Source organism: Chaetura pelagica, unplaced genomic scaffold, assembly GCF_000747805.2.
Source record: "Chaetura pelagica isolate M959 unplaced genomic scaffold, ChaPel_1.0 scaffold69, whole genome shotgun sequence".
In the NCBI taxonomy this organism is placed as follows: Eukaryota; Metazoa; Chordata; class Aves; order Apodiformes; family Apodidae; genus Chaetura; species Chaetura pelagica.
Window position 1 is genome coordinate 11,147,345 of NW_009970724.1, and position 21,680 is coordinate 11,169,024.

The following is a 21,680-nucleotide window of genomic DNA, read 5'->3' on the forward strand; positions in this document are numbered from 1 at the left end:
GCTCACCACTGCACTGTTTTCTATATTTCATCAAAAAGAATTTGAGGTTAACATTTTTCAAAAGAATCTCTTGTCCTGATAACGATTTGTAACAGTTTAAAGGGAGAATCTGCATAGTATTTGTTAGAGATCTGGTTACCCTCTCTAGTTGATTACTTGCCATGCTGAAGTTTTGAGCTGCACTCCTTGGATCCAATGTCATTTACATCTTTGGAAATTAAACAATGTGGCTGCTGCCCAAGGCTTAAGTCTCTGGAATGTACTTGAAAGAAGTTTTCATAGTTTTTTCACACTCTCACCCTTGTGCTTGAATCCACTGTTCAACTGTTTTGTGAAACTGAGGGCGTATCTCAAGATCTCACTTCAGGTTAAAAACAATTTCCCAGAATCCTGGGCATTTTTCTTGAGATTTTTTTGTGAAGAAGACCATGATAGATATGAGAGCATATACAAAAACGCTCATACGGATTCTGAAGCCACTGTTGTCCTTTACTGTAACAGTATGACATAATACATTTATTATCTATGTTAAAATATCACACCCTAAAAGTTTTACTCATTTCAGGTACTTTAATCCCTATGGGTTGTGTCTGGAATGTGATCCTGTGTCTTTGTGGTTTGCCCTTGAGCTACACAGTCTTTGGCTAAACATGCTTATCTTTTATTTTCTCCTGGATAAATCCTTCAGAATTCTGCACCTGGTCTTGGTAGTCAGTCCAAGTGATGGGAAGATGTTCTGGTGGAAAAGCTCCTGAAGAACTGCAGCAAATTCTACTGATTAGTCATTGCAGCTTCTTTATGTTAATAATTAGGAACAAATGAAAGGGGAAGGATAAGTATTATTTTCTTTAGTGTTTTTTAAATTGTAATGTGTACCTGACAGTATAGGATAAAGGCACTACCTGCACTAAAAATGCCCATTTAAAATGCTGGGTGACTTCTGGTAGACCAAGCTGGTAGGTCTTTATTCATAACAGGAGAGATTGATTTCTGCTAGCTGAGGATAATCTTAACCGTCTCAAGAATTAGTTTCTTTAAATGCTGATATGCCTGAGAATGTGGCATTTATTTCTACTTTTTGTTATCTTCAGTTTGACGGGAGCAGTTTCACAGGAGCTGGGTGATTCCATTGCTGTATGTGCATCAGTCATAAGGTTGCAGAGTAAAGAAGTCTCTGTTTACTGCAGTGATGAGAGGCAGAGAATTCTAGTTGTGTCTTTGTTCAACAGCCTGCATACATGTTTTCTTTTAAAGAGTTGTGCGATAAACAGTGCTGAGGGAAAGGGAGGAAAAAAAAAATAATCTTAATTTTGGTCATTGAGACATTTTTGTATAATATCTGGTTCTTTCTGTTGTAACAGCTGACATTAACTAGGATTCTTGTAATATCAAGGCTATGGTTTGAATTTTTGTGGTTTCATACATTGTCATTTTGTGGAATTATGCTCTCCAGTACCTCAGGACAGAAGCCAGAATGCCCACAGAGCCCGTTCCAAGATACATACGTTGAGTCAAATATTCCCTTGACAGCTGCAACATTCTTGTATAGGCATTTGTCTCCTGGCAGATGAAAGCAGTGTGGCAAGCTGCTTGACATCATGAATAGTCATTATATATGCTCACTGGTATTCGGACTGTTCCATGTAAAATGACCGTTTCCATATGCAGTGTCTTTAATGATCTTGATTTTGGCATTGTGGCTAGCCCATCATCTTGGCAAGCTTTTCATACACACATGCACATGATTACTTGTCCCTCCATCTAAAAATGCTGGGAAGAATGAGGGCTTCCAGCCAGCTTTTGCCTGAAATCAGCAAGAGAGTAGTAATGTGGTGGTTGTTCTGGGTTCAGATCCCACTGGGACTCAGTACCATTTTACTAAGACTAAAGTTTTTTGCTTATCCTTTTCGTCTAAGAAGTCCAGCTTATGCTTAGATGAAATACTCATACTTGCATCAGAAATTCCTTAATGGGTTAATACATGATTTTGTTAAACATATAAAAATACTCTTAAAAATAAAGATAATTATTCCATTAATATCTTAGTTTGATAGTCTTCATGTATGATTTGAAGAGAGTCTGATAAAGTAACAAAAATTTTATATTGTAGCAGTTGAAGCCGTGTCACTGTTCTTTCAAAACAGTTATGTTTTGCCTAATTCCAGGTAAGAGAAGACCCTTAACAATATTCTTGTCCTTTCCATCTTTGGATGTAGACCAGTTAGTTCAATCATCATAGTTTCTTCCTCTGCTATCAGTTCTTTGAGTGAGGGTTCATTAAACCAAATACAGTTTTCATGTAGGAGGCATAAATTTCTAGGAGACATATTCTGCTTTTATTTTAGTGAAAACCTACTTCAAATCTATGCATATATTGTCAAATGATGAACAGCTGACAATTCATAACATTTGTGTTACAGCTCCACAAAATGTTTGCCTTAGTGTGGTTATGTTGGAAGAAATCATATGTTAATGTGTGTGTAAGTTGCACTGAAGCTAGAATAAGTAGAAGCAAGTAACTAATCTTCTTAGCAATGCATCTCTTTCACATTGTCTGTAGTATTCTCTGTACAGATGAAGATGTCTTATGGGCTTGTTATTTTCAGAAACACAGTTCAGAGATGTGTTTTCATGGGTTCAAAGTGGTTGCAGTTACTGAGGATGTTGGTTGCACCACACCCTGTTCATCAGATAAGACAGCAATTAAAGACCTATGCAACAAAAAAAAAGTTTGGGTTTTTTTTTATGTGAAAGATCATAAAGAAGTCTTCATAATATGCAGTATATTAACTTAAGAGTAAGAAATTTTCATAGAATAAGTGATTTTGGTTCAGATGTAAAAGTGGGAACAAAGCTAAGCTTGCATGAAGTGTAAAAATAAGCCTCCGGATTCTTTGATTCATGATTTATTGCGGTGTATGTTTTCTGCTTTTTCTACTAGCAAGGGAATCCTTTTTATAAAAAAAATAGATCAATCTTTTGCTTAGTTTACTTAAAGCAAGTGCACAGATTTACGTACCCAAACAGAAGTCTCTGGAGGTCCCAGTGCGATCACAAGAACTCTTGGGAGGAAGGCGATATTGAAATGCATTTCAAAGGAAAATCTTTGTCTGAAATATCTTTTTATCTCAATAAATGATATACAGGATTTGGGAAAAAGGCATAACTTATCTGTTTTGCATATTCTGAATTTAAGCTCTAGATTCTTAGCTACTGTAAATCAGTATTGCTTTATCGACATCAGTCAGGTTGCTGTTATTCATACCAGTTGGGAATCTCAGAGCCACAGAATTGTTCTGGTTGGAAAAGAGCTTTAAGATCATCCAGTCCAACCATTAACCTAACTTTACTGAGTCCAGAGCTAAACCGTATTCCTAAGCACCGTATCTGCATGTTTTTAAAACCCCTCTGGGGATGGTGATTCAACTATCAGTTATTTCCTCTGATGCAGAAGTCCAAAAATTATCCCAGTTCAGGAAAATGTGCCATCACAGTTAAAGCACGGACAAACTTTAGAGTCTACCAATGTGCTATCAATAATACTTCCAAAGTGGTAGTTTTAAGGGGTACATATTCTAATAGCCTTTAAACACTTAGCTGAGTTGCTGATAATTTTAATCACATTTTCATAGCACAGCATGTGGTGGCAATATTGACTTAAGGTATAATGGAATTGATAATGTACCCATGTTGCTTTTGCAGTTTTGATTGCCCAAGTAACTGAGCAGCTGCAGAATTTTCTAGATACAAAAATGTATATTCAGCTTTTTTTTTTAAACCTGCGTTCTCTTCACAGTATGATTCTACATACTTTAATCTGATGTAAGAGAAGGAAAAATCTGTAAGAGTACAAGAAAATTAATTTGGTTTTAAAGATAACTGAACAGCCTTTTGGTGGATTTTTTTTTTTTTAAATCTGATCTGGTTTGTAATGTCAACTCAATAAAAAAAAAAAGTCAACATAACTAAGATAATATTGCACTGAAGTAGTGAGATGAGCAGTCAGGGTCAAAGAAGCTATTATTTACTATTGCTGCATTATGCAGATTAGCCACTTAACAGTTGTATAAACTGAATGTTTATAATAACTTCAGAGTCACAGGAATTGTCAGTTTGACTTCTACTTGTGCCTCCTCTCCTGTAGTCCTCACAGTTCACAGGTGATGTGTAGCAGGAGTGATGATCAGTGCTTTATCAGTGCTTTGGCTTGTAGTCTGCATGTGGGGCATACTTTGTCTACAGCTTTGATTGAGCAAGCTGTACTGAAATCAAATCTTGTATGGTTTCTGAGTAATACCACTTACACACAGAGAAGGTCTTAGCATGTGTATCAGAGAGAATATGGACCTTTCCAACCTGTGTAACCTCCTTTAATAAAGATACAGTTACTATAGTTGACCTCTTGTGAAAAGTGGAGCCATTTGTGTTTTTATTCTGTGGCCTGAATTGAAGATCTAACAGAATAGGCACTGTTCACTGGACGTGGGAATTCTCCCTTGCTCTGACTCGTATAGAGCAGCAGGGAGGGGGAGGAAAATGGGCTCCCTAAGCCCAGTGTCCAGTTTTGTCATTTAAAAGAACTTTTTGATCTGAACTTTGCATTTAATATTCCAGAGGGTAGAAGTTTGAGAAAAGTTCATAGTAATGCTAGGGCAAGATAAGGCTCACTATTGTGCTAAAACAATGTTGTGGTGCCAAGACAGTGTATTTATGCTTTTTTGTTGCAAGACTAACAGTGCCCATCAAACTTTGTATAATTTGGCACTATACTAAGTAAAAGAAAAAAATACCCAATCAGTCTTTAGGTTGTCATTAAAAAAATGCCTTAAGCTTAATATGCACCTATTTTGTAAACCAGTCCATTAGCATGATGTATTTGATTCACAGCAGTTGGGAGTAATACAGTGTGGTGAAATTACTGATGTGGTGGAGGCCAAGATTTTTTTTGTGTAGAATAGAAAAGATACTAATTTTTTCCCCATCATAATCAATCATTATTTTGCCAATATGTTTTCTACTGAAACATGATAGTTTTTCAAAGTTGGATGATAATTTCTGTTCCACCATTGTGGTCAGTCAATTTTTAGCACGCATAAAAGAAGCATCGTTGCCAAGTTTTCTTTCAAGCCTGTGAAGTCAGAATTGCAAGGAGTAGGACAAAGCCTCAGTAAGCTTTGGGAGCTAATGGGGAATTGCAAACTCTGTTTATTGCACCTGGCACTTTCTCAAAACCTGCTTCATAGAGGCCAAACCACTCATTTCCTCAAGCAGATAAGGAGAATGCTTTCTCTGCTTGAGTCGAATCTCTCTAAATAAGGCAGTATACATGTGTATTTTAAAAGTGTACTTTCTAGAGGGATTGCAGCCTCTCACATTGCAAACTTCTGCCTCAGAAGATCTGAGCTTTAGGACTAGTTAAACTGGTTAAGTTAAAAAGAAGTGTAGACTGACCAGCTCTCACAACAGCTAAAACGTTAATTGTGTCCAAGTTGTCTGAAATCAGATTTTTAAGCATACTAAACATGTATGAAAGTGAAAATGAACGCTTTCCTCCCCCTCCCCTTTTAAAGAGCATTCTGGTGGTTTTGAGACCTGTGCCACAAGCTCTGGGGAGCCTACCTCTGGAACTCCATGAGAGAGGAAATACCAGGAATGTGCCTCTCCACAAGTATCTCATTATGGTGTAGGGTGTTTTTGTTTCTACTGCTGATGTGATCATTGATACACATAGCCACAAGTGTTGGTCAGTTGGATAAGGCCCAGGACCTAATGAGACCTTCATTTTCTTGTCCATAATTTTCTAATTCTTCATTCTTAGGAAATAATCCAGCACATGTAATTGTGGAAATAATTCTGTATAATCTCCTGCTTTAAGACAATCTTTCCCAGAATTGAACAATGCAGAGCAACTGTGTTAATCTTCTATCAAGCAGATGGAAGCCATGCTCTAAAGCAAATCTATTGGTCATTCCTTGAAATGTTGAAATGTAGATGCACTATTTGGCAGGAAATCACAGTGTTTCAAATTCATGTTTCCACTATGCTTTGCAGTAAGATTTTTAATGCAGTCTGGCTGTACTATTCTTCTCATATTTATTTTATTTTATATTGTAATTTGATACAAAACTCTAAACACTTTAACTTTCATGTACTAGACTGTAACTAAAAACAAAGCAATGAAGTTGAAACAAAGGGTTCTAATTTACCAAAACTTAACTATGTGGATTTGATGAAAGTGATTTTTTTTATTATTTTTTTTTTAAGTAGTAAGAAAATTCTGGTTCCACATTGAAATTCTAATTACTGTTTCTCTGTTGTCTGGGAAAATGTTTACTTTCTTGGCAGTTTTGAATTTAGCTTGCTTTTTGCAACATCACTGTAAACAGAAGAATGCCATAGTATTGATTTTAGTAGTTCTGAACTCAGATGGCTTTTAACACAAGATGTAACTTACTTTAAATTTCTTGATGGGAAATCTAACAAAAACTTACCATTTAATGCAATAGGACTATGGAACAGACTTCAAAGTCTCCTATGAGAAGACTGCTAGAGGCAAAACATCTTAAAAATATACTGTAGGGGAAAAAAATTAAAGCTTTCTCTGGAACTGGACAAGTTTAATAAGCCCTTTCATCTTTCATGTCTGTTATTTAGTTTTGTTTTATTTCAGCCTGAAATAAAAGACTTACTCTTCAAGGGCAATAGCAGCATGTTTTTTGTAACTCCTTAGCTTTCAACAATAGAGTGTAATATTTTAGTTGACCATTGTGTTAAAACTGCAAGTGTTTTTCTGACTTCCTTGGCAGAATGATTTATTAGTGGTGACACTCCAGAGCTGTTTGTAAGTAAAAGTAAAAAGCTTGTGTTTTGCTCCTTCTGGCAGATTACATACAAATTATGCAAATTGCTATAGTGCAGTTTATAACCTAATTGTTATACATCTTGAACAATTACAATTTCTGTATGGGAAAGCTGTCTAGAATTTTAGTTGTTAATGTACTTTTTTATCCCTTTTGTATTCTACAAAAGAAACCACATTAAAAAGTGATAGTACGTGTGCAGGTTTTGCTGCCATGCATCTGATCTGCTTTTGCTAGTGAAAGTAACAGAGCAGTCAGATTACCTATATTTAAATATTTAGTCGTTTTTCTGATGCAAAACTAGTATTTTCTTAACAATCTGTGTATAATAATTAGCAATAAACTGTGACTTCATTTACAGAATTTCATTGAAGACTAGAAAAAATTAATTTATTTGTTTTGTCAAGGTAAATCTAACCTGCAAATTCAAGCCGCTGTGTAAACTTACAGCTTACATTTTTATATTCCAATTTATAGTCTAGTGAGTTATTTTTTATATACATAAACCATGCATTTCAGGAGTAAGTACTTGGCTAGTACATTTTTCTGCAAAATTTTTGTTTAGCTTTCATTTCAGGTGAAATTCTTCTTTTTAATGTATTCACGTCTCTCAGTTGCATTTAAAAAGTGCTTTTTGTATGTCTGTTACGGACTCAAATCAAGGCATCCCCACGTGGTTCCCTGATGACCTCAAGGAAGTAGCAGTTCTAACTGTGGAATGGAGCAATTTCAGTCCCAGAAGTCATTCCCTTGGCATCAAATTGCTTCAATTATGCAATGAGTTTATTTTTTTCTGAAAAAAAAATAAAAATGTTATACTTTCTGACATAATTTCTTTGTTTTCTGCTATAGATGTATGTATGTGTGCAGGTAGATAAGAACGTGCATATACATTGAACTGGTCAGCACAGGTGCTGTATTAACAACAGTGATTGGACTTCTGTTTTCACACACCTTGAAACAGACTTTCCATCTCCATATTGCAATGCAAAGCAGGTCAATTGGGACAAAGTTCACATACTGAAGAAATTAGTCTGATTTGGAGTCCACATAATACACAAGCTAAGGAGGCCACTACTAGCCTGACCAGCACTGGTTTCCCCATGACCTGTGTTTAGCACAAAGGATCAAGCTATCAAAGATGAGTCAGGGTTGAGGTGTGGTGGTGGGCCAGTACTGGGAATGGTGCTTTTATCGTATCTGAGGTTCGAAGGAAGACCTTTTCTTCATTTGAAGAAAGATTTCAGGACTGTCAGCACATAATTTATACGCATGCACGCATGCTAAATGCTTATTTTCAAAAGTAAGCTTCGTGTTACCTGTGTGCCATTTAATTTTATTTGCATGTCAACAGGAGCTCAGAAACCTAGCTATATTTTTAAGCTTCTTTGTTCCTCCTAGTACTGCTTACTTAATTAAACTTTTTATACTGAGTTTTACGTAACATTTTGTGATGATCTAATAGAAAGATAAGCAGTGTTACATAGTTTGTTTGGACTGCATGTCCTTGTGTTGCTCACACCTTATTAGTCTTCTGCAAATGTTCTACTTTTCTTTAGTTTTGGCAAGCTGCTCAGAACACCATTTCCTTCTTTTCATTCTGGTGGAGTCCAATTGTTCTTTGCTTATACTACGTTAGCCTTTCCCAGAATTTAGCCTGGTTTTTTTATACACTGGGGAGTTTCCAGTGTGTTTAGATTATAAAATTATTTCCTAGTTGACTGTGACAGAACCACACTTCAGATAATACTGTCAAACTAGATTTCAGTGCTGTTTTTCTGTGTTTCTTGACAGTATTTTGCTATACAGAAATGATGCCTACAGTCATTTTTGTCTCTTGACTGCAGTATTTTTCAGGTCATCCTCCTAAATAGTTAGGATTATCCCAAAACTTTTTATTGTTCTGTTTTTCATTAGGTTTGTGTAGATCAATTGGTGTAAGCAACTTTCTTATCAGTCATCTTGAGCAACTGAAGGAGGACTGTGTGATTACTCCACATGTTAATCAGGTGAGCAGATAAATATATTTAAAGTATCTGTGTTTGGGTTTTGGCTTTTGTTTTATTATGTTTTTTGGGGGTATGGGGGGTGTAATTATCTCCTCCCCACCCCTATGGCTGAAAGACTACACCCAAAGTGGCCTTAGTCAAACAGCATCTTCTCTTTCCTTTGTATGTACATAGTGAAAACCATTCAGGAAGATGACCTGAAGTGACAGGGGGAAGCCTTTCCTCCTTTTTTTACCCCAGTTTCTCCCAGGCTGCTGGTTTTAAGGCACTAACAAATGGTCCGTCTGCTGGTTTTGGATGATAAAACAGTTTAGGAGCACTGAAGATGCAGAATCTCCAGAGTGAACAAGGCTATTTCTAATTCCTCTAAGCAACACTGAAAGCTTCAGGTGATTACATACCCATGTAAGGGTGCTGTTTCCCTTGCTGCCCCCTTATCTCATATTCATATTTCAAAATCACATGCTTTTCAGTGAACTACTTATTTAGGAAGGTGCTGTGAGAGCCCTGGCAATTGTTTTTTGCAGTCCTACGCATATAGAAAATGACCACCTACGTACCAGTAGACTTCCAGGACCCTGAAACTTCTGTTGCAGTTTTCTGCTCACAGCTGTGCTGGAAGTTCATGCTCCCATTCCTATCACCTTCTGCCAGTGAAAGTATGTGTATGCTGACATAGAACTGAGAACTGAAATGGATGAAGTGCAGCCACATGCTTTTCCCCTTTGTATAGGTGGTGGGGATTTCTGGCAGCTGTTTGTGGTTTAATGTTGTAAACAGCCAAAAAAGGTTGCTCCAGATGTGACTCTCAGATTTTTGCTGGCCACTAGACTAAAGGTTACTAGAGGGCAATTATGAGTACTGCTAAATTAACCTAAAACCATATGTAATGTTAAGGTATTTAGTAGTAAGCAAGCACCATTCAAAAATTACAATCTACTATTAAAAATAACCATCATGTGCTGTATAAAATTATGATAAATATTTTTTTCTAGCACATGAAGAAATTGTTACAGGTTTTTATTCCAGTGTTTGTACTTGACTTGGCAGTAGTATGTTTGGATTTATGCTCAAGAAAGCCTTTGATATCTCTTTGAAGGCTCTTAGGCCTGTCAGTCATTAGGGAAAAAAAATACTACATTTCATTAAAATTGAATTAATATATATGTTTCATTTAATAAAGCAATACATTGAAAAAAATTTAAACTGTTCCTCTCCGAATTCTGTGTAGTAATGTTCATCAGTATGTCTTCTGCTTTTATAGAAGTGCAAGTTGCTGTTTAATGACCTCAGAGACATTTATTAATGTTATTAATATTGCCGTTAATATTGAGATCTATTGTGTACATCTGTACAAGGCAGATCTGTATTTGAGTCTTTTGAGGCATTAGGAAACCTCTTTTTATATAAACTTGCCTGAACTGTTCTTCTATAAAGAAAACATTTCTAGACTTAAAATTAAATTTGATCAAGAGAAATAAGGGTAAGACACTGCATTCCCATTGAGAACCTAAATCCAGATGCAGGAAAACTTTACTAGGTGAAGAGAACCTGCAGTAGAGTGGAAAGAGTAAAGCTTCTGTGTACCATCATCTGAGGTATGACTTTCTAGGTCCATGTGTCAGGAGAGTTATTACGCTCAGCTTTTCCCCATCACACTATGACTTGTAAAAATCAGCGCTTACTCGAGAGTTCCCTCATGACTGACCAAGTAGCAGCTGTGAAGAGTTCTGTAATGTGAACTGCAAACTCTCTTTTAAACAAATGCCAATTTTTTCACACAAATCACTCAGGGTAGAGTGCCAGAAAAGATCAAGATCTTCCTTTTCTACCACGTGACGGACAGCCCTTGCCTGAGAAAAGTGTGTTGACTAAAATAGCAAGGGTGGGGCAAGTCAGGAAGTAGGAATTATTATTTTGAGGGAAGCACATGCTGGCCACTCACTCTATGCCTCTTCTAGCTCAGGATGTTAGTCCCTTGCATTTAGATGCTCCTAGAAACTTCTAGAAAGTTCTCACAGGAAAAGTAAATTAAAAAATCCTTACTTTATTTCATGCTATTTGATTATTTTAGCAATGTATTCAACAAGAAAAGTATTTGCTGCTACCGACACACAGCTGCATGTGCCAAAATTCAGTTCGCAAAACTTGGGCATCTCTTGATTCAGTGAAAGGTACAGAATATAATCTTCTCTGGTGGGATGTAGTTGCTACTGTGTATTGTGCTTGTGAAGCAGGCAGGTGACATACCAACATGTTATTCTTGCTCTAAGTATTTCTGGTATAACCTCAAACTGTGCTGCTTAGAAATCTTACTAGACCAGCAGGTAAATTCTGCTTGCAGTTACATCAGTAACAAATTGTGAATAATTCAACTGATGCCCTGAGGGTACAACAGATATTTCAGCATTTGATCCTAAATATATAATTCTTTATTTAATATTTTTTAGGCTATGTTATCTGTTACACATAGTGTAAAGAATATCTACTGAAATTGCATATTACTATTGTAATAATCAAGTAATACACCCTGCTTGCTCTTTCATTTTTCCCTCCTAGTTTTGTGTAAAAACAATGAGAACATTTTCTAGTCAGCTCAGGTGCAAACAAATGAATAACTGTATGACCTAAACACAGGTCTTACACATATAAACATGAAATACAAAGGCTACTCAAAGGTCAAGAAACATCAAAGGTTGAAGACATGGTTCAAGTCTGCTGCTTGAACCTTGTTCCCAAGTCCACCTAGTAATTTAGATCACAGCAGCTTTAGGCTGACTCAGCCCAGCCTTCAAGGGGCACAGTTTTTTTATTAGTGCATATTGAACATCTGCCAGCCCATTGTTTCCAACTATTGTTGTCTCAAAAGACAACATGTACTAAAGATGAGAAACAGGAAATGTTCATTTGTCCTCTTTGTGGCAGAAGAAATTTTCCAGATTCCATGTGTTGAGGTAATTGTTCAGAAGAGTATTTTTCTTCAAAATGTGCAAGAGTTAGATCACTGGAACAAGGCTGACAACCAGTCACAAAAATACATCACATGATTATGTATTTTATAAAAGAAAATACTACCATTTTCATCTGAATGCAGAGGAAGGTATGCTTCTTGCAGTGTAAAAGCTGAGAAATACTTATTTGAATAACATAGTAATATTACGGAGGTTTTGTTTTGGCTTTTGTTACATGCCGGAATGTACCTGGCTCTTCTGAGATCCTTATTTGATAACTTCTGATAACTTCTCTTTCCTTTTGCTTCCAACAGCTCTGTGTTTGTAGCTTGTTACTTTTCCTCTTTTAACTGGTTCTTGGCAAATTGTGATCTTCCTTCCTACAAAGGGTCTCCTTCACACTTTGTTCCACAGTGTGATTGCTTCCCTGCATAAACTGTTGGTGACACCATACACAGAATAAAGGATTTTCTATGTACAATTCATGGCAACAGGCTTTGCTTCCAAGGTCAGGCCCTCATCCTAAGCAAATAGTTCTGGTTGGTCTCTTGCAAACCCAGTCCCTGCCCAACCCCCTTGCTCCATGCCTGTGCAACTCAAAGATCATTAGTGAGGAAACGGGAAAGGAAGAGAAGGTAGTCTCAAATCAGCATATGTTCCCTGATGCCGACTTCCACTATGCACTTGCGAAGCAGAACAAGAGTGGAAGTCCAACTGCAGGTACAGCAAACAGCTTCTCCATGCATCTTACTTTTGAGGGAAGCATAAAACACATAGTGAACTGTTGTGCCAATTAATGGCAAAATGCTGTGGGTTAATATCCTTCACTTGTCTTTTAAAGCTGGTAACTTGCATCTATCTCCCAGAAGCAGTGATTTCACTTGTGTTGTACTTTTAAAACAAGAGAAAAAAAAAATTCTTTCATGAACGATACTTTCTGCTAAATATACTCTCAAGGTTTTTACTAAGTTTATTTCTGTTTGTCAAGGTTGAATACCACCCTTTTCAAAGACCTCAGGAACTGGTGGATTATTGTAGGAGCAGAGATATTGTTTTTGAAGGCTATTGTCCTTTAGCCAAAGGTGAAGCACTCGCTCATCCTAGCATCATTCAGCTGGCAATGAAATACGGCAAAACTCCAGCACAGATTTGCATACGCTGGAGTATACAGGTAATGAAGGGTGGTAATAAAAATGTGACTCCTCTCTCAGGAAGAAGGTGAAAATAGTTTGGGTTTTTTTTGCACCAAACCGGAGTTTATACAGAAAGTATTTTTGCCTTCAATAGATTGATATCCCATGAACTAATGTGCTATACTGGAAACCTAGAATGTAGTACACAAAGCATGGTAGTATTTTAAATATGCAAACTAAATGTTACAAGCATTGTAACATTGCAACATGCATGATGTGGGGCATCATTCCATTTCTATCACTCAACATGAAATACTAAACAGTGAAATAGTGTATTAAATTGACATAAACCACATAAGCTATTTTGTAATTTAATGGAGTGTATATAACAGCAACTGAAAATAGAATATAGAAATGTCAGTGTCCTCTGAAAAATGAAATTAAAACCTTGGAAGACCTGAGGAATGCCTTGAAATGTTTTGAGGAGAGTTTATTTTCTTTTTAAACTATGTACATTTTAATGATGAGTAGCATTATGTTTTTCAGAATGGGATTGTCACTATCCCAAAATCTACAAAACCAGAAAGGATACAGGAAAACTGCAAGGTAAGATTTGATTAAGCACTCAATTCTGACTAATATCCAAATTACTGGAATTACTGGTTTTAATACTTGGGTTTGCCTGCCCATTTTCCTACACCAGTTTTATATTGGGGCAACTCAGGTAAAATTGGCAAATCGTAGTACTATGAAATTACTATAATATAGTAGAAAATAATAATTCACAAATGTCAGAAATCAACTGGAGAGTTAATTGCTATGTATGAAAAATATACCCATAAAAAACTTTTCATAGTTGATTTTTATTATTAATAGTCTTATTTATTACTTGGCTGGTTGTAGAACATCCTAATGTGGTTATAGTTAGGTCTTTTTCCTGACAGGCATATAGGCCAAATGGAAGGAGTTTGTATACTATGCGCAACACTGTATGAAAGCTGTAAAACTCTCTTGAGGATATTCCAGCTGGAGACCTTCTAAGGAAATCGCATTAGCTGACACTTCCCCTACCTTCTTTCATATACTCAGTTTGCAGAGGAGGTCCCAGCATTAACATGACAGAGGGAAGTGGGGAATGAATGAGGAATGGCAGCATGCTTCCCCTCACCTTTTCCCTCCCCGCCCCTACCAAATGTTTTGAATTTATTACCTCATTTTTCTCTCCATTTCTCTAATTTGAAAGTGTGTTTTCTTTGGGGGAGGAGAAGGGAAACCACAACAACCTTATTGTTACTTCCAAAAATATCATAGGGTTATGAACTGTTTGGCAAATCAGGAAGAAACTTCACAAGAAGGTAGGAAACTTCTGTCTCCTAGTAAAATCACTCTGTGTGTGTGTAGGTATAAATCAACATACATATAATTCCTCCTGGTGGCTATGCCTGTTTATATAGCTCCTGCCTTGACTATTTCTTCTGACACACAGAGTGCCTTCTGTGGTACAAGCACAGCTGCTTGTGGTACTGTATTTTGAACCAGATCAGAGAACAAAACCAAGTTAAAAATCCTTGCTTATTTTTATTTTATTTTCCACAGTAATATTTTTAAATCCAGATTAGTTCTGTTTTTTACAACATTTACTCTATGGCTTAACCAATTTATTTTGCACAGCTGAGGAAATGCATTGCAGCAAAACTTAAAACACTTAAAATGGAGAGGAGGAGGAGGGGAGAACTGGCACAGTTATCAGTTGTTTATCACATCTCCCCCTTTTTTTCTTTCCCCCATGGCTGTGTGTTGGCCCAAGTCCCTGACACTCCAGTCAAGCTGGTGAAAGCATGGACCTCATTAAGTCCTCAGTATATCATATAATATATAGTATTTCTTGTTCTGTGACTGGTCCCTGGTTTAGGTTTAAAAACCTTGATCACCAAGATTTGACTACAAGGGTCATTCCAGCAGACAGCAATTGCTGGATAATGCAGGATGGGAAGAGCTCATTTGGCAGCAGTTCATACTCCACAGGATCTTTTGGTTGAGTATGGAGGAGCTCTGACAAAGACAACAGGCCAACATAAAGCAACTTTGTTCTGAAGTGCTAATGTCTGAGTAAGACACCTGTTAAGAAAGCATTGACATCATCATTCGTGTTGCAGGTCTCACCGGAGGAGAAGCCTGTAAGACCCTATGCATGAAGACAAGTGGTTGCTTTCAAGTTCGAGTACTGAGGCACTATAGCACTGTATCTGTTTCTGTATTAGCTGATCCATGACTGTTTTACCTTAGTACACAGAGAAAAGATAGATATAGCCCTTGGTTTGCTAGCTTTGTGAATGTCCTTATACCTTCTAATGTTTCTCTTTGCCTAAATTTCTGAGGAAAAGAACTGTAACTTTTTTAACTGAACATTGGGATATAAATTAAATGTGCTCATGTTTCGAGAGGGATTGCAATCAGGGTATTCATATACTTGTGGCAGTGACCACATAGAGTGCTATCAAAAACAGCTTTGATACTACCATTGTCTTGGACCCTTGCCTGAGGCCAGAGTGCTACAAAACTATCTTAACAGGGTCTACAAGGTAAAACAGTCACAAAAAAAGCAAAAGACCCAGTGGAACCTGTAAACTTAATGGAATATTTGTCCATGACAAAATATAAGAAGAATTTCCAGAAGGAAAAATATAGAAAAACTCTGCCTCACAAATAAATTAATCTTTGTTAGTTTAAGTAACAGAAACACTCCTGATTCTGTTCATTATGTTAACTGTATATGCATTCCTATAGGTGTTTGATTTTACAATAGCTGAAGACGATGTTGAAATTCTGAATGGAATGCATGATGGGAGACATGTGTCCTGGGACCCAAGCCTTATTGTCTGAATAAAGGTTTGAACTTCCTTCGTCAGTGATCAGTGAGTCACACCATGTAATTTAAATTCAGGGAACTTACAGTAAGAACATAATTGTAAGATTAATGTCTGCTATTAACGGTAACTGGTTTGAAATCCTAACATTGATAACAGACAAAAGCTACTCTTTAGGGTATCACTTTTGTAGAGACATCTTGCACGTTTGTCTCAAATCCTAATCCATAGTTCTCTGAAGCCCATGCAAAGCCTGTTTATGCCATTGACCTCACATCAGCCCACTTAATCAAAGTATGTGAGGAGATATCCCTTCTTTAAAAACCTAAGAAAAAAGGCTATCTGCTAGTGTGCAACACAGGTGCTAAGTACAAAGTCATTTTTCGCATACTTTTTTAGGGGGATACAATGAATGAATAAGAAAAAACTGGGTGAAAAAAAAATGATTAATGTCTGCTATTAACGGTAACTGGTTTGAAATCCTAACATTGATAACAGACAAAAGCTACTCTTTAGGGTATCACTTTTGTAGAGACATCTTGCACGTTTGTCTCAAATCCTAATCCATAGTTCTCTGAAGCCCATGCAAAGCCTGTTTATGCCATTGACCTCACATCAGCCCACTTAATCAAAGTATGTGAGGAGATATCCCTTCTTTAAAAACCTAAGAAAAAAGGCTATCTGCTAGTGTGCAACACAGGTGCTAAGTACAAAGTCATTTTTCGCATACTTTTTTAGGGGGATACAATGAATGAATAAGAAAAAACTGGGTGAAAAAAAAAGTATTTATACTGTACTGCAAATCTCCATAAATATATATTGCATAATAGTGAATTGACCCAAAGGGTTCTAAGCATATTATTTATTAGTCTGTAGGTATAACGAAGTAGAAATCTTTCCAGAGAAGTCCATGTACAAATAAGCTATCTGCATGGCTAAGAGTTGAGCAGCAAGCTCTAGGAGCCAAAGAGGCATCATTGTTATTACTGATCTTTTTCTCTTACTGGAAATTCTGGTGAGTTTTTGTGGCTTTTTGTTATAATTACTTTAGCTTTCATTTTGGATTTGTCCAGAAAATCTCATTAAGAGAGTATACTGTTCCTTAGATTTTCTTGTAAAGTATGTATGTATGTATATACAGAGATAGATGTAAATATAGATATAGGTACATGTAGCTTACAGATCTGTTTGGAGAAATACATCTGCGGAGTCTTTTATCAGCTGAGTATTCAACTTCTAGTCACATTGGTTTGGTATTTTAGGAGTTCCTGTGTCTAGAGAGGTATGGAAAAATCTGACTATGATTTACATTGTGTGTGGACTTCCTGCAGCAGTTTTCCCAGTGCTGTTCTGCTTTAGTCATATTGTGAAACAAAGGCCCTTAGTTTTTTATCAAGAAGTGACTTACAGCAATCATATATCCTAGTCTGCATTGTTTGTCCTCAAAGTAGAGCTTCTGTGCAACTTAGCTAAAATACAAACTTACCTTTTTGGTAACAGCTCCTCAAAATAATTAGCTGTTTTTTCCTGGTAGACATTTCCATGAAAAATTGTCTAGATTCGCCTCTGGAATCATTAAAGTATTTATTATTTGAAAATAAAAGATACTATATGAAATGTGCTAATACCTATATGATATACTGTTCCAAGATAGATACACAATGTCCACAGTAAGGTTATTTTCTAGAGTTTCAAGTGTGGCCTGCAATTTGGGGTGTGTCAGCATTTGGGAATGCCACTTCTGGTGTCTTTAAGAACAGCTCTCAGAATCAGAATGGTTAATCTAGATCCAGCCCCCTGCTTTGGAAGGGACACCTGGCTCAACTGTTGTGATGAGGGGCTCAGTAGTTCCAAAAAGTAGTAAGAAACACCTGTTACTGTGCTGCTGAGGGACTCCTTGCATCACAGTGTATCTGAACTCAGAAAATGAGGATGAGATGAGAATTATGTGCCTTCTACTCACTCTCTGGCTTCTTAGCAGTAAAGACCTTCTCAGAAACTACAAAACAGAAGTTGGAGTTTTACCTCTAGTTCTCTCTAAAGACAGACATCATATCAATATACTATTTCCAACACAAATTATTCATACAAAATGAACCAAATCTTTATATGTGCTGGCAGTATTACCAGAACAATATTATTTAGGACTAGCTACGTGGCTAGAAGTCCCATGTTGGTCATAACAACCCTGTTTTTTTCTGCACTTATTTCTGACTGATTACCTCCCTATTCTGAACTAAACAGAACTAAACCAGATTTTCTCACTAATCCCCCATATAGATGACTTTAGGCTACTGTGAGGACAGCTTCCTAATTCATTGACATATGTCATTGTTCCCTCTGTCAGAGAGATTTTACAGTGTTTTTGTGTCTGCATCTGCTTCTGCTAGGAAGTCAAGCCACCGTTTTCTGATCTAGATCGTGGTATCTAAGTAGTTCATGAGTAACAAAAGGAATAACCAGATAGAAATAGTATTACTAAAAAAGCATTCTTCTTAAGGAACAGTTGTGGCAAGTTACAGTTTTAATCTGATAATTGCTTTCCTATCTACTTTCAGACTTTATTTTTCTTGGTTCAGGACTTTTTTCCAGGCTTTTCTTTTTTTTTGTAATCTTTCCTACCAATTCTGTTGCTACCACATAGTACCTTTAACAACTATGAAGAGTTTCACTTTAACTACGTACCAAGTGTAATCTGAGGCAATATAAGCTTTTTGAGTGCCAGGACTCAACTGACCTATGCTATCTTTCTTCCAGGTGTGATGTGCAGTTTTACACATTGCCCCATCACTAACAGCCATTGTTTTCTGTCAGAAGCGCTAACTGCCCCAAGGGATTGGAACCCTATTATCTCCTGTGTGCTTGGAATATATAACTAGAGCCTCTTCCTTTGACTATGGCATTCACAAGTTCTATACCAATTTAGTTAATTTGGAATCATTGAGCAAATCCTTTTACTTTTGATCAGGTTGCAGACAGAAAGACAGACTCGGTGGATTCGTATTTTGTGCTTCTCTCTATGACTAAATTGACATGGCAGATGTGGTAGACAGTTTTCTTTCTAAGCAAAGGTTGCTGAAGGGTGAATCCACATCACCTCATCTAAATGAACATTTCTAAAGTACTGGCAACTTTGATTATAATATAAAAAAATAAGGCAATTTTATTATTTTTTTTAAAACTCAGAATTCATCCCTCAAGTGAATTCTTGGAATTACATGCATATCCTTCTGCAGGGCTAAAATTCCTCCTTTTGTCCATATTTCTGTAAGACATGCTTTCTCTAGAGAGAAAACTTTTTCACCTTTCTACAATGACAGTTTCAGCAATGTATCCATTTTATCAGTTTAACCCACCATCTTGCCAATAGGAAGAGGGAATTCACCTGAAAATTAAAGGCCCTTTTTCTTCCTTATTATGTAGAACATTTATGGTGGTGACTGATTGGGGCACTCTTTTCTAGTTGAGATAAACCATTATTTAAAATAAGATACAATTTATCAGTGTTATCTACCTAAGTGCTGTAAGCTGCTTTTTTGCAAGAGCACTGTGACTCCTAATGGAAGGGAACTCTATTGAAACAAGAAAGGAAAAGAAAAAATATGTTCAAAATCAGTGGAAGAGGTAAGGCCATTTTCTGTGCAGCCAAGTACCTTCCTGTCTGACTCTGGCTCCCTCTCCATTTTCCTTGCCTATTTTTGTGTTTCTACTGCACCTGTCTCCCAACATAACTTTCAAGATATTAATTTTCTGACTAGTCTGTGTAATAAAGAAACTATACTACTAGTAAGTTCACAAATCCACTAAGCCAAACAGACTACATAATATTCACCCCTCTTTGCATACTGTGGTTAACACCAGCTGATTTTCTTTTTAAACTCACAGTGCTGAACTGCTCTGACAGGAAAGCTTACATTAACCTCCTGTTTTTGAAAACGGGGACAAAGGTGGAGTAGCTCTTGCTGACAATAATTGAATCCAAGCAGTTAACACTTTCCACATTGCCACACCCATTCCAAAGCTTTGAAGCTCATCAGAACATTGGGTGAAAACAGATAAGCCAACCTTCTGGCAATGTTTTATGTTGCTGTGCCAGGAGTCTTTTTCTGTACATACATTTTTTTGCCTTTTTTTTTTTTTTTCCAACCTCCATTAAGATGTCTGCAATTTTGAAAGAAAATTTGCAAAGTATTTGCACTACCTTGTAGTGAACCTACATTATATTTATGATATATAAATGTTGCAGCTTTACTATTTGTATGTGTATATAATAAGCTAGTGCTAGGTTCATAACTTGGCTGTGAAATTTGGAGAGAGTGTTGAATACAATTATTTTCAGTTTCCTGGTAACAAGGAAAGCAGAGATTGTTGGGTTGTTTCTTTCCAGTTTGTTTTTCATTTTTCTGTGAATTCTAGGAATCATTTCCTAATGGTTCATTTTGACCTGTATTTATCCCATTGAATAACCATTAGTATAATGTTGCCAAGATGGATTTACAGTATATCACTTACTTTGGGTGCAGTGTGAAGGTGGTGGAACGTTAATATCAAGCATAGCTGGCAAGGTCATACATGTACTGTGGTATAAATTTACTTTCCTGATGTTGAAAAATAGATACTTAATGGACTCTTTATATTAATGAAACAGCAACCAGCTATTTTGTGTCACATGGCTTGTGTGATTTTTATGTGATTATCATGCATGTCTTATAAACCAGATATAAATACCTTTCATTAATCTGAAAAGCTGTCAGAGGTGGGTTTGTCTTAATTTTTACTAAAGGGTTATTTTACTCCTTCCCCCCATGTTACAGATAAATGACATCTGTAATCTGCCAAATAATTGCAGATTTTCAATTTAAGACTAATGTTTTGTCACAGTAGCACATGAAGCTCAGTTATCATGTCCATTAATGTTTATCCTAGCAGAAAACACACAATAGTAGTTAGTTGACTGAGTTTTGTAATGATGCATTATATGGTTTAATTACTCAAAAACTTTTGCTGTATTTTAATATGTATCAAAAGTACATTTATCATTATTAGATATATTGAAGTGTGCTATGGTTTTGGGTGCAATTATATCCAGTAAAACTACTGCATCTCACTTTCTACTTGGACTTAAGCTTTTCCTAATGTTATGTTCAGCTTACTGATCTAAAAATAAAGTACAAAGTCTCACAAAAAACAACAACAAACTTTTTACAATAGCCTTTAAAAACAAAAAAGGCCTCTTAATATTAATTAATTCTTATTAAAATAAAAACAGACCACCTAAATTATAGAATGCTAGTGCCAAGCAAGTATGTGTGTTTTAGTCTTTGCAATGTTCTTATAACTTTTTTTTTCTCCAAACCAGGTTTTTGGGTTTGATCTGAGGGAGAAGATATGGGATTTTTTAACACTATGAGTAGCAAAAGAAAATTGATTCATCTAGCCTATCCACTACAGAATGGTAATATAAAACCTGGTTGTTCTATACTACAAAAGTGATGGAACTGAAACATTAATTAATTGTAAACTGAGCAACAAATCTAAATTGTTATCTTTGGTACTCAGAGAATACCTATTAAATATATATCAATAATAAAAATTTCATATCAGTGGCTTGTGTTTACAGTTATGTTAACAAATTAATAAAGTAATTTTAAAAAAATAAAATAAGTTTACCTTTTCTTTGTTGCTTTCTTAGAGATACAAAAGTGCTTTCAGCATTTTCTCTGCTTTCTTGGAACTTCATAGTATATTCTATAATATCTATTGAGTTATCTCACAGTATTATAATTAAAGTTCCTCTGCCTGCATGTACTTCATTTAAGGTGTCATTTTGATCCATTTGAACAAAGTCGTTTTTTTCCCT

The 21,680-nt window shown here is 36.2% G+C and overlaps 1 protein-coding gene across 1 annotated transcript in view; it reads left to right on the forward strand.

Moving 5' to 3' along the window:
* LOC104396882 (uncharacterized oxidoreductase ZK1290.5-like) overlaps window positions 1-15,836 on the forward strand; it is a 32,415-nt gene extending 16,579 nt beyond the window's left edge. Inside the window, exons 5-8 of the mRNA XM_010006781.1 lie at window positions 8,778-8,869; window positions 12,809-12,991; window positions 13,500-13,559; window positions 15,741-15,836. Of these exons, the coding sequence (XP_010005083.1) occupies window positions 8,778-8,869; window positions 12,809-12,991; window positions 13,500-13,559; window positions 15,741-15,836 (431 nt within the window). The remainder of the gene's footprint in view (window positions 1-8,777; window positions 8,870-12,808; window positions 12,992-13,499; window positions 13,560-15,740) is intronic.
* Window positions 15,837-21,680: the final 5,844 nt, after the last annotated feature.